A 14,826-nucleotide genomic window follows, 5' to 3' on the forward strand; every position below is an offset into this window, starting at 1 on the left:
CGTTTACGTTTTACATCGGTGTGCTTTTGAGGACTGTAGAAGAGTTTTTGTTCAGCGTCACAAAACGAACTGTATCGAGCTATCTAGTCGAAAGTTCGTCTTCCTTTACCTAAACCACCGTTCATGGCGCTACCGTTATGGAGTGTGAGAGGTTTACTGCCACCACCGGAACCACTACCAACGGAGTAAGAATTGCCCGTGTGAAGCAAATCGTCCGTACTGAGCACGAGCGTCTCAATTTCATCGTCCTCGTTGTCCAGGTAATCATCCACCGCCAGATCACCGTTGCTACTATGTAGCGTATCGGAGTCCCGATGAACTATATGCGGGGCTTCATTGAATTCATCCAGCTCGTCCATACCTACATAAGTGTTGCAGTTTTAAATTTTATTTTAAAATTTATTTAAAAAAAAAATATTTTAAACAACAGTTTTGATCAATCAGCGACCTTTTCGCATCGCTTTTGACCGCTTTCTGAATTGCTAAATTTTGTAAACGTTGCCTAATTTTGTATAGAAATAAGTAAATAAAAACTACTTGCACTCACCACCAAAGTTTGTTCCCGTTAGCAGCAAATACTGACCGGCCCGATTGGGCCACAGTAAACCCATCATCACACAGTACGCCAAACAGTCGGCAGAATTTGTTATACCTGAAATACGGGGGAATACAGAATAGTTGGAAGTAATGTCGTTTCCTTATTTGATTACAATTTACTTTACCTAATAAGAGCTTATACCGCCATAGCGGACTAACATTCACAGCAATTATGGCCACGATGGGCAGGTAGATAAACCACACCAGACTCGAAGCACCGAAATGAAGCAGAAAGTCTAGTTTCTGCGACGAATGCTCGTACTTCATTGTGGTGCGCAGTTCCCACAGGAACCAGAGCATCATCGTGGAACGACAAGCAAGCACTAGCCACCCGGGCCATGTCTGATACTCGTCAATATCGGAGATAATATCAACTTCCGTCTGGAAACAAGTACAACAAAATAGATAATTATTATATCATATAAAGATAAATGTCTTTGTCCTTGACATATCTTTACCATACTTAGGAATATACAATCATCATAAAGCATCAACTGAAAACACAAACCCGTACTTACTCTGTTCCATATGTACAGCAGCACATGTATGGCACAGTATGGTATCCAAATAACCATGAGTAGAATCCAAGAGCTGACGCTGATCTGCAGCCGCGTTACGGCCCATCCCTTTGCCAGAAGCAACAATATGAGCATGAAAGAGGTCTGAAAGCAAATAAACATTAGTTATCGTTTAAACAGAAACAGCGACCAAATGTCCTGCCCTGCACTTACTCTGCTAAAAATATCGAATATATCGCCCATAATGGCCAGCTTCTCATTACCAACGCCATTCATAGCGTAGCGAATCGTGTGCGTGAGTAGCAGACACACGCTTACAAACTCTAGCACAAGGCTTACGGTGAAGAGCCTCGTCACCGGATGTTTCTGAAGTCGAACGGCATAAATTTGTAGCGGTACCATTAGCAGATAGACGACGAAAAATATCAAATACATTTCGAGCGTATTTTGACGATCGAAGGAAAAGTGAAACAGCAACGGGTTGAAGAAGGAAAGTGTTTGACGATTCGGATTACCGTTAACCAGCGTAATGTCGAAATCGATGGATGGCGGTTCGATATGGTATTTGCGATAGTCGTAATGATGCCATTGGCAAGTGGATACATTCTGATAACAGGCCACCATCGACACGTACCAGAATCTAAAACGAAGGCAAAAGTGTAGATGAATATAAAACACATCCTCATCGACGCAGGTTGGCTGAACATGAACTTACCTCGGCACATTAGGATCACTAATCACGAATGTGAACTGGCTGCCCGGCACCACGTTTTCCCGTGTATCCTCATCGACGCAAAGCTTTCCTTTCTCACACGGAATTCGCCGCAGGTAGTCGGCTTCCGCGTGCGGATTGCAAGCCCGACTATAAACTATCTTATCCAGCTTCTCGAACATCCGCTGACAGGCCACATCGCGGTCGTAATCGTTCCTGTTTGCGTAGTATTCAAGGAAGCTGCGCTTATCTAGCACAGCCAACGTAACCGGAACAGTAAAATTAATCTTCGACGTTATGTTGCCGTAGATATACCCAAACGTGTCCCATTCCGTGTCCTTCTGGGAGTGTTTTTCCGTCTTCTGGAAACCGAATTTGTGCAGAAAGCGGAAAAATTCATCCACCTCAAAGGTGCCGCTTAGGTGGGCGGTTTTCACTGGCTGCAATCCACCCGCCATCACCATCCAAATGGTGACCAGTCCTATCCATCGTCGGCGCTCAGCAGAATATGTCCGCATGTTGAAGCTTTTTTGCTGCATTTGTCACCAGGCCACGTCGGAGATCTTTCCCCTTCACAACCGAGAAACAATCTCACCCACCAGGTACGTAACTTTCCTTCCCACTACCTTGCAATGCCCCCCGAGGGCAGAGGTTTTTCACTTTCACTTTCTCCGAGACCACCGTACTCCCGTCCGGAATGATACCCTATCGAGCAAATCGCAGCACATTTGCACTACTATCGGACGATGGCGAAAACGAATAGATACACCTGCGAGTAAGCTGTTTTGCCAATTTCTCACCTGGAATACACTGCGAATGGCGAATGTTTATCGCATCATGTCCGTTAACGTACCACGACGATAAAAATGGACATTGTTTGTCCAAGGGTTTAATGTGTTTTAATATTTTATTGTTTCTGTTCGTTTTTCTCCAGCTAGCGATTTTTTGCTCTTTTTTTTACTCCAACGCAAACTTTGTTGACATGGTATTTTGACGTGCTACTGTCAGAAAATACAGTGCTGACCACTTTCAACGCATCACCAACAGGCAGCCAAAGAGGGTTCGTGAAAAAGAAGCTTTTTCGTAGAAATATACAATAAACGCTCGTAAAAGCTTTTGCGAGAATAAAATAAAGTCATTCTATGTATTTCCCTCTAAAAGGGCATGTTGTACAACACGCTGTAGGAACAAACCAAATTGTTAAAAACTAAATTCATGACGAATTTCCACTGTTCCACAATTGACTGACAGTGTCCATCAGCCAGCAAACCAGTAGGCCCCACTAGGCAAACAAGTGCTCGAACCTGCATGCAACGTCCTAATTTTGTGTCACCGGGCCCAGGTCCATACAAATATGAGGACGTTTTTGTATGGGCTGAGGAGAAAATGAGGACGTTCTGCTACGAGCTTTTGAGGGTGTGTGAGTGAGCGTTTGCAGCCTGGGAGTATGCATGTGTGAGTGAGATCGCTCGGTTTGTGCATGTAGTAGTGATTTTCGTTTTTTTTCTCCCAGCTGATTAATTTTGAATTGTCAGTTCGATAATAAAAAAGGTTAATTGTATTTATTTCTTGATATTTCAGTTTTACATTTTTTTCACAGTTTAGAATTGAAACTTTAAAACATAAACCTAATTAATGCTACAATTAACACAACGACGCACAAACTAAATCCGAACGCCTTCAATTCGCTCTTGTTGAATTTTCTTGTCGAAAGCATCTCATTGCATCAGGCAGCGCCTCGTTGAGTACCATTTCCTCAAAGCGTGAACTGAGAGAAATATCGCATTCCAGGACGTATTTCGTTTCTCCTAGATTTTGGTTTGATTCTCCTTCTTTATCTGCCATGATGATTGCACTTGAATAGAAAAAAAATCTTATATAAGCACTAAGTATGTAATTAATTATCAATAATCGTTATGACGATAAGCGCTCTAGTCAAGCGTACAGCCCTGTGAGGAATTTTACAGTTAGCAAACTGATTGCAATAATAAAATGCAACAAACATTGCAGGAAGGAGACAAAATATTTTCTATTCACTCTTCTTGAACGCACTTGAAATGATTTTTTATGTTATCATATTTACCTTTTGAAATCAGCATCGATGAATTCATCCGTTGAATTACATCGATCGATCGGTGCATCCCGTGTTCTGTAAATAGAATAAGACGAATCGATTTAATTGGCAATAAACAATAGGGAAATAATTTGGTATCAATTAAAACTCAAACGATAAATACTTACTTTTCAATTATATTTGCACTAAAATGCTCGACAACGGGGTGTCTGCATCCGAAATTTCTGGAACAGGCTCTCCTTCGCAACTTCTCTATTGTCTCGTCATCGTCGTACAGAGTGGAAGCATGTTTCTCCGTATCACCATGCTTGGATATGCGGGCCAGTCCCAGCAACTTGAACGGATGATGCTGGATGGAAAACAGGAGAGACATATGTAGTCAAGAAGGCCCTCCAGAGGTTCTTGGAGGATTGAGTGCAGGGTCAAATGGTTGCGTTAATGAGTTGATTTTGTATTCTGTAAATGAGATAAAGTTATTAAATGTTATGGCTTTCTTAGGAAATAATAAGAATTAAAACTAAACTGAATTGTTCAATACTTAGCTCTTGGTTAGCGAAACGAGGATTGTGTTCTAGCATGCTATGTTGGCAGTACAGATCTCAGTCTACATTATCGCACAGCTGAGGGTCACATCCAAGTATATTGGGTTGATCGACACGACACGACGATCGTTGTTTGAATCGATTGCCATCATACTACCGGACATCCCCTGTTGAATGATTAGGTGGAATTAGATTTGTTGGTACTGGTAAGAATATTAATATAATAAAAATGTGGTTTCCATGATACCAACTAAAGACTAAACGATAGCCACAACCCACCCAGTAGGTAACACGCAAAATGGTTTTCCATCCTGTCGTCTTCTAATATGGGACAGATGTCGCTACCAATTACACCAACGGATCACACAAAGGAAGCACATTTTTACTTTACAAAAATAATACCTAAAATAGGGACCGACCGGCGACATTAATTTTCACTACCCTTTTTTCCCTACCCAGCCGCGCATGCAACACCAAAGCAAAGCGTTTGCTCAGCACTGTACATCACGTATGCCAGTTTATTTATCGCAACAGAATGTTAATGTTTTTGCACAAATTAAAATTAAGATGATAGACAGAGTGGCTATCAGTGCAAAATCATAGGTTAATGAATTTAGGAACGCGGAATGTTCCCACGCACAACACAACACTAAACGTTCGCCTTCGAGTCGGTTATTTACGACCGAAACCGCAATTCAACGCACAATCGAACTAATAACACTTGTAACACACTAGCAGCTAACTATTTTCAGCTTTTTACAATTGGTCTTACATTATTATAAGTGTAGGAAAACGATTGCACTTACCAAAGCTCATGCCCGCTGATGCCGGCACCGAAACAGAACCGGAAGCCTCCAATGCATCGAATTCTTCCAGAAGTTCTCTCTCTACCTCTTCAAGATAGCGACGGCGCTTCCGATACAGGGATGATTTCGACGACATGTTTTAAATTGGTCCGTAAATACTCCTTTTTCTAAAAAGATGCGAAATGCGTTAGTTCAGTTTGGCTTCTGTTTTGTGTATGTTTACCCGGCTTCCTTGGACTTGTCATTTCTTTGCCTACACGCGTTTCATGCACACCAATACAAACACACAAGTAAATTCACTGTGTACAGACACGTTCGGGTGGATCGAAATTGGTCGTTGGTCTTCTTGAGAGTAGGACAGACATACTCTAAAATGAGAAGGCAATATCAAATCTTGTGTGCAACCACAAATGTGTGGGTCAAGTGAGGTTGGCGGGTAGAGGAACTTGTGAAAAACTACTCGAATTGTCTAGGGGGGCGTCTCACTCCAGCACACATCTGGTCTCTTCGGCTCTGTTCCGCTCGCGCAGTCAATTCCGACACTTTTTTCGTTCAACTGTCAAACAAGCAGATAGAGAAGTGAAGAAATTGTGCAAAAAAAGATTATGTTGTAAGATCCCGTGTGCCTGTGCTAGTTTTTCGAAAGGATTTTCTTGTATGTTACCCATTGATTAAATATCCACTGGCGGTGTATCTAAAATCTTGTGAGAAACATCTTCAAATATCCGTATCCATAGTGTGCGAGTGCGTCATGGTTTAGCTGCAAATCAACTTCATCGCAACAGCGGGGTGCGTCCGTAGTTCGTAAAAGTTGTGCAGCAAAAGTGAAGTAATCGTTCGAAATTAAGCACAAAAATGCGTATGATGGTACCGAAAAACCTTGCCAAGTGTGATCGTGGTCGGGGGATAGTGTAGCAACAGCCCAGTTAACCGAACGTGGGCAGGCATTGTGTGAAAAAGCGTAAAAAGATGTGAAAAACCACAACATCTCATAGTGGTGTTTCGAGAACGAAAAATAGAGCCCTTCCTCCAGGTGCGAGACCTGTTCTTCGGGAACGGGACGGGTTTGTGAAAAGCACAATAGTAGTATCCCAAGTACGTCCTGTACGCTGTGAAACGCAGGTCAGGAAAACAACAACCTTGATCCGTACGTCTACGTCAGAGTGTGGGGTGGGTGGCCGGTGCCAAGGTCCAAGGCAGGAAGGCAAATCACCCAACCAGAGCAAAAACGCAAAAACATCGTAGTAGTCAGCAAACTTTCTTTGCTTAGCCGTGTGTATACGTCGGAGCACTCCAAAGGATGCTTAGATCGTGTTGTTTACGCTAAACGAAGGTGTGTAGAAAAATAAACAAAACGCCCTGTCCTCCTGTCCCTTGATGCTCCTGTGCTCTAGTCACAGAGGGCACCACGCTCCAAGCACGGTACAATTGTTTGCATCTGATCAAGTAATTTGATCTTCGCTTACGATTAACAACAAGTTCCACCAGCTAAACGCTGATAAGTGAAAACGCCGTGTGAAACCAACGTACTGTGTAGTAAGAACAAAAGAAAGCAGAAATTAATACAAACGTAGCGGCCGTCGCAAACTGTTCCAACTGCGGGGAAAGATCCCTTACGGGCGAATGTATTTTACACCTCAGTACGGTAATTTATCGCCCAGCAGAAATGTTGTTCTAAGCGTATTGCAACATTCCTACTGCTGTCAGTGTATAGTTTATGTGCGCATTTGAATTGAAATCAAGATTTCAAAGCTAGATCGAGCTCCGTTTTCCCGGGCGATGAGAATGCAGTGAAGCTAACGCGGAAGCTAAATCAAACAACGCTATAACACAACCGAATCATCTGGCCGAACGCATCATTTCACCACCGAAAGTAAAATGGGAAGTGTGTGGAAGCGGTTGCAACGCGTCAACAAACGGGCGGCCAAGTTTTCCTTCACCGTGTCGTACCATGAGCTGTTCATGGAGACGACCGCCAAATGGTGGGTTTTTTCTTTCATTAATTTCAACTAATAGAAATCATTTCATTTCCTTACTTGTAGCTACATTTTATTACCAGTCCGGAAATTTAATATAACAAATTGATTCATTACGAGGTTTTTGGGAGGCTCCATTGTTCGTTGTTCACTTTGCACCCACAATGACAAGAGGAGAGGGCTTTCTTAAGGGTGAGCTTCGTGTTACCTCAAGCCCGAATCGAACAGCAAGCGAAGACGTAATCGTACCTCGGAAATGAACATCATAATTTCCTGTATCACCACCATCATCGTCATCACGAAACAATGCTAGCGTCATCGGTGTGATGTACGGCGGCTCACGTCATCGACGGGAGGTTTCAGCGTTTCGGATGCAGTTCCGTCGCGTCTTGTTTTGTTTATCTTTGCCTGTCTTGTGAAACCCTTCGTTCGCACCCCGCTTTAGGCCCCATTGACGCTACCGAATGGTGGTTACTAGAGAGCGGTCGGGTTATTTCTTTCCGCCCGCATACTCGGACGATCCTAGTGTACAGAGGTCGGCAAACATTTCGTCCATGCAGTAGATGTGCTAATGTCTTACACAGTATATTTATCTAGTTGCATATGAACTTGCGCGGTATCCAAGCCACATGATTGAAGAACGTGTTTTCCAAATTTTGGTTTGTGAAAAATGTCTTTCATCTTCATGATATGGATGTACTTTGCTTATCCCTGGAGTTGCATTGATAGACCCATCGTACGTGGCTTCATCGTCGGAAGATGAATTGGTAAGAACGTTTGGGGTGGCAAATCCCAAATGGGAAGGGGATGGAGTTGATTTTTTATTTTTGGACGATGACGCGTGTATAAGTTACCACGGGGTTGTACAAACCTCCCGGCTGCATCCATTGTTGGAGTGGAGCTACAAGAGTGTGTTGCGTTGCCTCCCAAAGACACACTCTCCAAACGCCCGTTCAAACGTTCCCCATTTATCGATGGACATTGTTTTTGCGGTCAATTTATTTTTATTTCCAACTGAAACCCAAACGATTATTGCTCGCGTAGTACACGAGTATGATGCTTGGTATTTTATTTTTAAAAGTTCCATTTTCGTTTTCGTGCACGATGGTAATGGAAAAGTATTGATCAATTTGTTTGTTGCTTCCGCACACACAGGGATCCGTGCCCCGAATGCATTTTCATTACCGAACGTCCTTGTATAGGCCGAACCGTTTGTAAGGATGATGAGAATGTTCATTACGGTTCTCCAACAACCCATGAATAAAATATGCATCGAATGCGTTTGCCGATGTGTTTGTTATAAAATAAAACACCCGCGATGCGAGCTAGCATCGCACGGAACGGAATTAACGAAATACCCCATGAAGCTTCAATATACCATGAATTCGCTTTGAACGCTATACTTGGATGCATTTTTTCCCGCCTGCAACCGCAACGGCCTAACTCCCCTGGGTCAGAGGCCTTCCGAATGCAATCGCAACGGAGCTCTCCATTCGTTCAGAGGTCATCCGATGCGGCTGTGGTTAATTCATTATCATCATCAAGCGCATGTACTGCGGACCACGAGCCAAGACTGCGTTGAGAATCTCAAAATGGAACAAAGCAACAGCTACTTCAGTGATTTCGTTGCCGCTATATCGCGTTCCGGAAGCACTTGAAGTGACGGTTGAAAGAGTTTTTGCTGCTTTTATCTGCACCCAATTTAGGCAGAAGAACGTGGCAAAGAGAGTGCGATGAAATGAGTCAGACGAATTTGAGATAGTAACATTTTTTTGTGATATATTGAGTTTCTGTGTTTGTTTTATACAATGTGCAGTCAGATATACAGCCCCAAGGTGGACTGTTAAAGAATAAGTAAATTAAGTGACATAAAGGGCAAGCTAATTAGACTCCATGGATTGCAGTCCGATTTGGTCTTAGTTGTTACGTATTTCACGAGTCCCATACTGCCTTTGATGTACTTTTGACAGGATTAATAATAGGGAGAATGATTTTAATTTGAACAATCTGTTCCCGATTAACTGCCATAATGGTGTTGATTGTTCCATTTCTCAATGAGCTTGTTTCATTTTTGTCATGTTGTTTTCTTTCCGTTCAATGGCACATTAATTAAATTGCCCGAGTGTATCAAAATAAACCGTCGTATCCAAACGGCCAGTCTCTTGTCGCCCAGTCAATCAAATTTTGCACATTGCGCAAACCTCTAACCAGCGGAAAACAAATCAATTAGGCATCAATCGACGTTCCACCGGCGGCAATGGCCGAGTGCCTTTGTCCCGCACGGGAGCGCACGCGCTTAAATTGCAAGAACTGTCCCACGGAATTGATTGCATTAATTTTTTAACCGCCTTTCGTTTCTCTTTCGCATGTGGCTGGTGTTTTGGCAGGCGCCCCAACAAGCTGCACGTCGTGTGGACACGCCGATCACGCCGCGTCTCATCGAGTGCGCTCGAATGGCAGCCGGATCTAATCAACCCGCTCAGCAGCACAATGTCCTGGCCCATGCCGGACAACCATACGATCGCCGTGACGCTGTTCAAAGACATCCGGACGCACGAGCTGGAGGATAAGGATTGGACGTTCGTGCTGGAGGATGTTTCGCAGCTCGGGAAGAAGCGTGCCCTTGCGTCGGCAACGATCAACATGCGCAAGTATGCGAGTATCGAATCGACCCAGCAAACGTTTACATTGCGGTTGCGTCCAGTTTCGAAAAAAATATTGTCGGCCAACCTTGAGCTAACACTGAGCTGTGTATTTCTGCGCGAGGGCAAAGCGACAGATGAGGACATGCAGAGCATCATCTCACTGATGTCGGTCAATAATGTGTCCGATATTGCACCGCTGGATGACCTTGAGGATATACCCGATTTGGAAAATTCGACAGATTTCTCCGAGAACATGTCCGAACTGACGAACCAACTCGACCAACTAACGACGAGTTTGAACAGCTCGGAACTACTAACGCCGATGAGTGGTGTACCATCTTTGCTTTCCGACGATCAAACGCCGATCGTGTGTGGATCGCGTGAAATGTTCCTAGATATGCTGCAAGACCGAGAGGATGAAGCAAAACGAGAATTGGACGAGAATGAAAACAAGCAGTCACTGCAACGATCGAAAGTAGAGGGAAGTGGTGAAGCTGCACAAACATCATCGTCTCCTAGTCAAAAGGAACTCGAATCATGCATCCCAGAAACGGTACGAGCGTTGACTGAAGAGGAAGACGTTGAGGACCAGCTGGACAAACAACTGGATGCGCTGGGAACGCTGGAAGATGAAGAGGATAATGAGGATGGTTACGCTTCCGGACGCTCAACGCCGATCGTAGCAGCATCGTCAGTAGGTCTCCCAACACCGGAACCACTCTCCGGGGTGGTCATACAAGAGGAGAAAAAACGATCGCCCGAGCCTCCGAAACCTTCACCCTTTGATGGAAAGTCGTTTAACAGCAGTCGGTCCGATCTCAAACCGTTAAACTTAGTCAAGAGTTATGACAACGAACCGAGCGAAAAGGAAAGGAGCACAAGTTCTGAGCAGGAAGCGGATGACCATTTGGATGTATCATTGGTTCCTCCTATACGGACGGTACCGTTGCCTGTTTCGGCTGGAGGAGAATTATTGAAACCATTGGGAACGCTGAAGGACAGTACGCCGGGACAGGACCTTCTCGAATGGTGCAAGGAGGTGACAAAGAATTACAATGGCGTGAAAGTGACAAATCTGACGACGAGCTGGCGCAACGGGATGGCTTTTTGTGCGGTGATACATCATTTTTATCCTAATCTTATGTAAGTATTGCTACTGAAGCGATAAAGTTCACTATCTTGTTTGATAAAAAAAACTTTTATTCGTGCGTTCTAGTGACATGACCAAATTGTCCCCTGGTAATGTGATCGAAAACTGTCGAACGGCATTCGATGCGGCAGAGAAACTTGGTATACCGAGAGTGATTGAGCCGCGTGACATGAATTTACTCGCAGTGCCGGATAAGCTGGCGGTTATGACGTATCTTTATCAGTTGCGGGCACACTTTACCGGACATCAGCTAGAGGTTCAATCCATCGGTAAGTATGGTTCAGTTAGTTATGTGGCAACAATTCGAAATGTGCAAGCAGTCTATTGTTAAATGCTTTTGTAATTTGGATACAATCTTGCCTAGGATACCTCTGTTCTAACACTCAAATTACCCATTTAAGATGGCAGCGGTGGCCCCTGTCGGGCATGTGGCCGTGCAGCTGAACAGGCAATATGCTCTTATCACTCGCAAACGAAGGTTTCCGATGAAACGAGAGGTATTGAGTGAATATTTTTGCAAGAACGAGTTTTCTTTTCTTGTTTGAATTCAAGCAACAAAATAACTCCCGTAGAATCTGGTATAAAGGACACACGGATTCTAATGTAGAAACGCATTGTTTTGTTTTGTGTGTGTATTATCATTGCAACAGTGAGCCTTTGGCTTTCAATTTGATCTTTTATCATTCATTCAGGATCTTTTTTGTATATTCTTAAGGCAAGTTATAGCAATAGTGACAATGTGGTTTGTGGACAATTTGTGGTTTGAATATATTACCATCTTCTAAACTTGAATTTTCACCAAAACCGCAACAAAAAAGCGTTGTAATGCTTTTAAACATAACTCATAACGCGCCTGTCAAGCTAAGAACTAAATCATCCTTATAATTAATTCGATCGCATTTTCTTGTTCGGCAGAAATAGTCTTACAATTGTCTTGTCTATTGCAGGTGAAACAACGGATGATTCCAGCTACGTGATTGGCAATTACAAATCCGACAAACTGTGTAAAAATCTGCTCAATCTGACCGATATTATCACGCCGAACAACGATGATCCTTTGGGGCAAAAAATCGATTCAAAGGCGACCCTGTTGGCCAACTCGAAGCACTTGCTGGGACGCGTACTATCCCCTACCAAAGATAAGCTTCCCAACTTTCCCTTTAGCCTGCTGGACGGGCCACTCGGTCCGGGACATGTCGCCAACAATGGTTTGAGTAATGCTGATATCGGTAGCCAGCAGCACCGAGCAGCTGATGAAGATATCAATAGTAAGCCAACGAATGGTGTGAGTGGCCATCATGGCAGTGTAGATAGTGGCAGTACCAATACTTCTACAACAGTGAATGAGGAAACTTCAATAGAAAACCGTATCGTTTTTACGGCAGTAGACAGTAGCAGTACAGTGACCGTAAACGGAAATAGCGCTAGTCCATCGGAGGATGATACTGGAACTGAAACCATCGCACAGCAGGACGGAACGTCCTCGTTCGATTCCCAAAGACGTGCCCAAATGGAAAGTAAATTACAGCACAGCGATAGAGACGATGGTGGTGATGACGGAGAGATTCAAACGCTGCCCCAAACGTTGGATTTAAATAAAGCGAACGTAAGTAGATATGACCAGAGGCACAACAACAGGAGTGTGAAGCCCAGAAGATTTTTTTTGGTTGAGTTTGAGTTAAAAACTTCTGGGTTGATTTGTTTTATTTTATTTTTAAAGTAGATTTACCATAAGCATGTGCCATTATGGTTCATAGTAGAACTACCATAAGTGCGTGTTTTTGGTTGATTTTTCATTGTTTTATTTTAGATTTATTCTTACTCTAAATTTGTTCTCAATTATGAAATGATTATTTACCGTTACCACGCAATTCCATCTGTACATATTCTTCTCAACTGTCCAATCAAGGGTTTGTATTATGTTTTTTGTTTTGTTATCTTTTGGCTTCGTTTTTTTTCGCTCCTGATTTTAGAAATTGATTTTACGGCACAAAGAAATGAGTGAACGGGCCAAGCTCATGATAGAACGGCTTAGATCGTCGCACGTAGATAGCAAAGGTGACAAGGATGCAGTAAGTGTTTTGTTTGTTTTTCTTCTTTAGCAAATAGTTTTTTGTTACAGTGTACTTTTTTTTTGTAAATACTGCTTTTTTCGTTTTCGTTTTATTAATTTGGTTTTTATTAGAGTTTTGATCTATGGGTGAAGCTGTTACTGCTTCCAACATATCACGAATATTTCTAAATAGTCTTACTAACCTAAGCTTTTCGTTTGCCATTTGCTTCGTTTTGCTGCGGTCGTTCATAATTTCAAAAGGTCGAACGACAGGCCAGGCTGCGTGAGGAGGCCAGAAAGTTGATTGCTGGGGCGAAGTTAAAACTATCAGGGCTAGACTCTCCGTCATCGCCCACAAAGCTGTTTCCTTCCGGTGGTCGTCCAGTGGCTCCACTATCTCCGGATCGGGCTATCTCACCCATCAACAATGGATCAGAGTTTATCTTTCCCATCGGTCATCACCACTCTCATAGAAAGGATATGGTTTCACCCGGACAACAGGATGCAAATGGCAAGGATAGTAAGGGTCACAACTACAAGATGGTGGAACATAATAGTAACCATCCACTAAAGCGTGCCACTCCGTCGCCGAGCAAGTTGATTGAGTTTATGGGACCAAAGAGTGAAGACGACATTGGTCAGGTAGGTTCCCTTTTCAATTTTACTATTTGTACGATATTGTGTGAGTTTGTAAGGTTCAGTAAATTAATTATTAGCTTCCCCAATACCAAGAAAGAATATAAAACGATGTAAAACAATATTCTAATCACAATGATCTATTGTCAACCGCAGGTGGAACGTGTAAACTACATTCAAAGTGAGCTTAACAAACTGGAACGCGAGCAAGAAGCTATCGATCTGAAAGCAAATGCTCTGGAGAAGAAATTACGCGCTGTGATGGGTGGAACGATGACAAGTAAGTGATGCAACCAAAAATTACAGTAAACGATTCATTAAAACTTGTTTTTTCTTGTAATTTTTAATATTCGTTTTAGACGTTTCTGAAACTGAAGATCAACTGATGTCACAATGGTTTACTTTAGTGAACAAAAAGAACGCACTACTTAGGCGGCAAATGCAGCTTAATCTACTGTAAGTGTTTTGATGCTGCCCGATCTAGGAATGTGTCAATAATGTTTCCTGTACCCTTACCTTTCAATAGTGAACAAGAGAATGATCTTGAGAAAAAGTACGAAATGCTAAACATGGAGCTGCGAGCTGCCCTCTCCATCGAGGACTGGCAAAAGACGGAGGAGCAGCGCGAGAAGGAAGCACTACTGCTGGCGGAATTGGTGGCGATTGTCGACAAACGGAACGAGCTGGTGCAGAATTTGCACAGCCAAGAACAAGCGTAAGTAACCGCGAGTGCTTAATTTGTAGCATGACTGCTTCATTCATTTTTATGTGCTATATTTCAGCATCGAAGATGACGACGAAATAGAAAGGAAGCTTGAGACGGTAGATATTAATCAAAAGGACGAAAAGTGTGTCATCCAGTGAACTGGTATGTTTGAACAGCATTTGTTCCTATGTTCAAATGAATCAGTTTCAATTGTTTTAGATTTCTTCTATTTCTATCTGTTTGGAAGAGGATTTCAACTTGATGCGCTGTTTCGGGCTGATACACCAACATTCGCGTAATCAACGCTAGCGCGCCAAACGATACCGAAACTCAATCATCGTACAATCATCGTTTTACACACGACATACCAACAGCCTATAACTACAGTAGAGACATTTCCGTTCCGGGTTT

At 43.0% G+C, this 14,826-nt stretch overlaps 2 protein-coding genes across 2 annotated transcripts; one reads left to right on the forward strand and one right to left on the reverse strand.

The window, feature by feature from the left end:
- Positions 1 to 83: 83 nt before the first annotated feature.
- LOC128706684 (integral membrane protein GPR180-like) lies at positions 84 to 2,345 on the reverse strand. Its single transcript, XM_053801624.1, has 6 exons — positions 1,831 to 2,345; positions 1,329 to 1,755; positions 1,116 to 1,259; positions 723 to 978; positions 548 to 652; positions 84 to 361 (listed from the first exon to the last, which is right to left on the reverse strand). Exons 1-6 carry the CDS (start codon positions 2,343 to 2,345, stop codon positions 84 to 86), a joined length of 1,725 nt encoding a protein of 574 aa, XP_053657599.1.
- A 4,782-nt stretch (positions 2,346 to 7,127) lies between these two features.
- On the forward strand, positions 7,128 to 14,573 carry LOC128718905 (EH domain-binding protein 1). The gene is made up of 10 exons (XM_053812519.1): positions 7,128 to 7,231; positions 9,613 to 11,013; positions 11,087 to 11,289; positions 11,968 to 12,626; positions 12,994 to 13,092; positions 13,335 to 13,715; positions 13,866 to 13,989; positions 14,069 to 14,165; positions 14,236 to 14,424; positions 14,492 to 14,573. The coding sequence occupies exons 1-10, from the start codon at positions 7,128 to 7,130 to the stop codon at positions 14,571 to 14,573; spliced, it is 3,339 nt and encodes a 1,112-aa protein (XP_053668494.1).
- Positions 14,574 to 14,826: the final 253 nt, after the last annotated feature.

The sequence above is a fragment of the Anopheles marshallii genome, chromosome 2 (assembly GCF_943734725.1).
Source record: "Anopheles marshallii chromosome 2, idAnoMarsDA_429_01, whole genome shotgun sequence".
Lineage (NCBI taxonomy): Eukaryota > Metazoa > Arthropoda > Insecta > Diptera > Culicidae > Anopheles > Anopheles marshallii.

Excerpts from the sequence above, each read along its gene's own strand:
- LOC128706684 (XM_053801624.1), bottom strand. The coding sequence starts at position 2,345 with ATGCGGACATATTCTGCTGAGCGCCGACGATGGATAGGACTGGTCACC. Across the intron at positions 1,756-1,830 it reads AGTGATCCTAATGTGCCGAG|ATTCTGGTACGTGTCGATGG; the intron begins GTAAGTTCATGT and ends CCTTCGTTTTAG. Across the intron at positions 653-722 it reads GCGGTATAAGCTCTTATTAG|GTATAACAAATTCTGCCGAC; the intron begins GTAAAGTAAATT and ends CCCGTATTTCAG.
- LOC128718905 (XM_053812519.1), top strand. The coding sequence starts at position 7,128 with ATGGGAAGTGTGTGGAAGCGGTTGCAACGCGTCAACAAACGGGCGGCC. Across the intron at positions 12,627-12,993 it reads TGGATTTAAATAAAGCGAAC|AAATTGATTTTACGGCACAA; the intron begins GTAAGTAGATAT and ends TCCTGATTTTAG. Across the intron at positions 14,166-14,235 it reads CAAATGCAGCTTAATCTACT|TGAACAAGAGAATGATCTTG; the intron begins GTAAGTGTTTTG and ends ACCTTTCAATAG.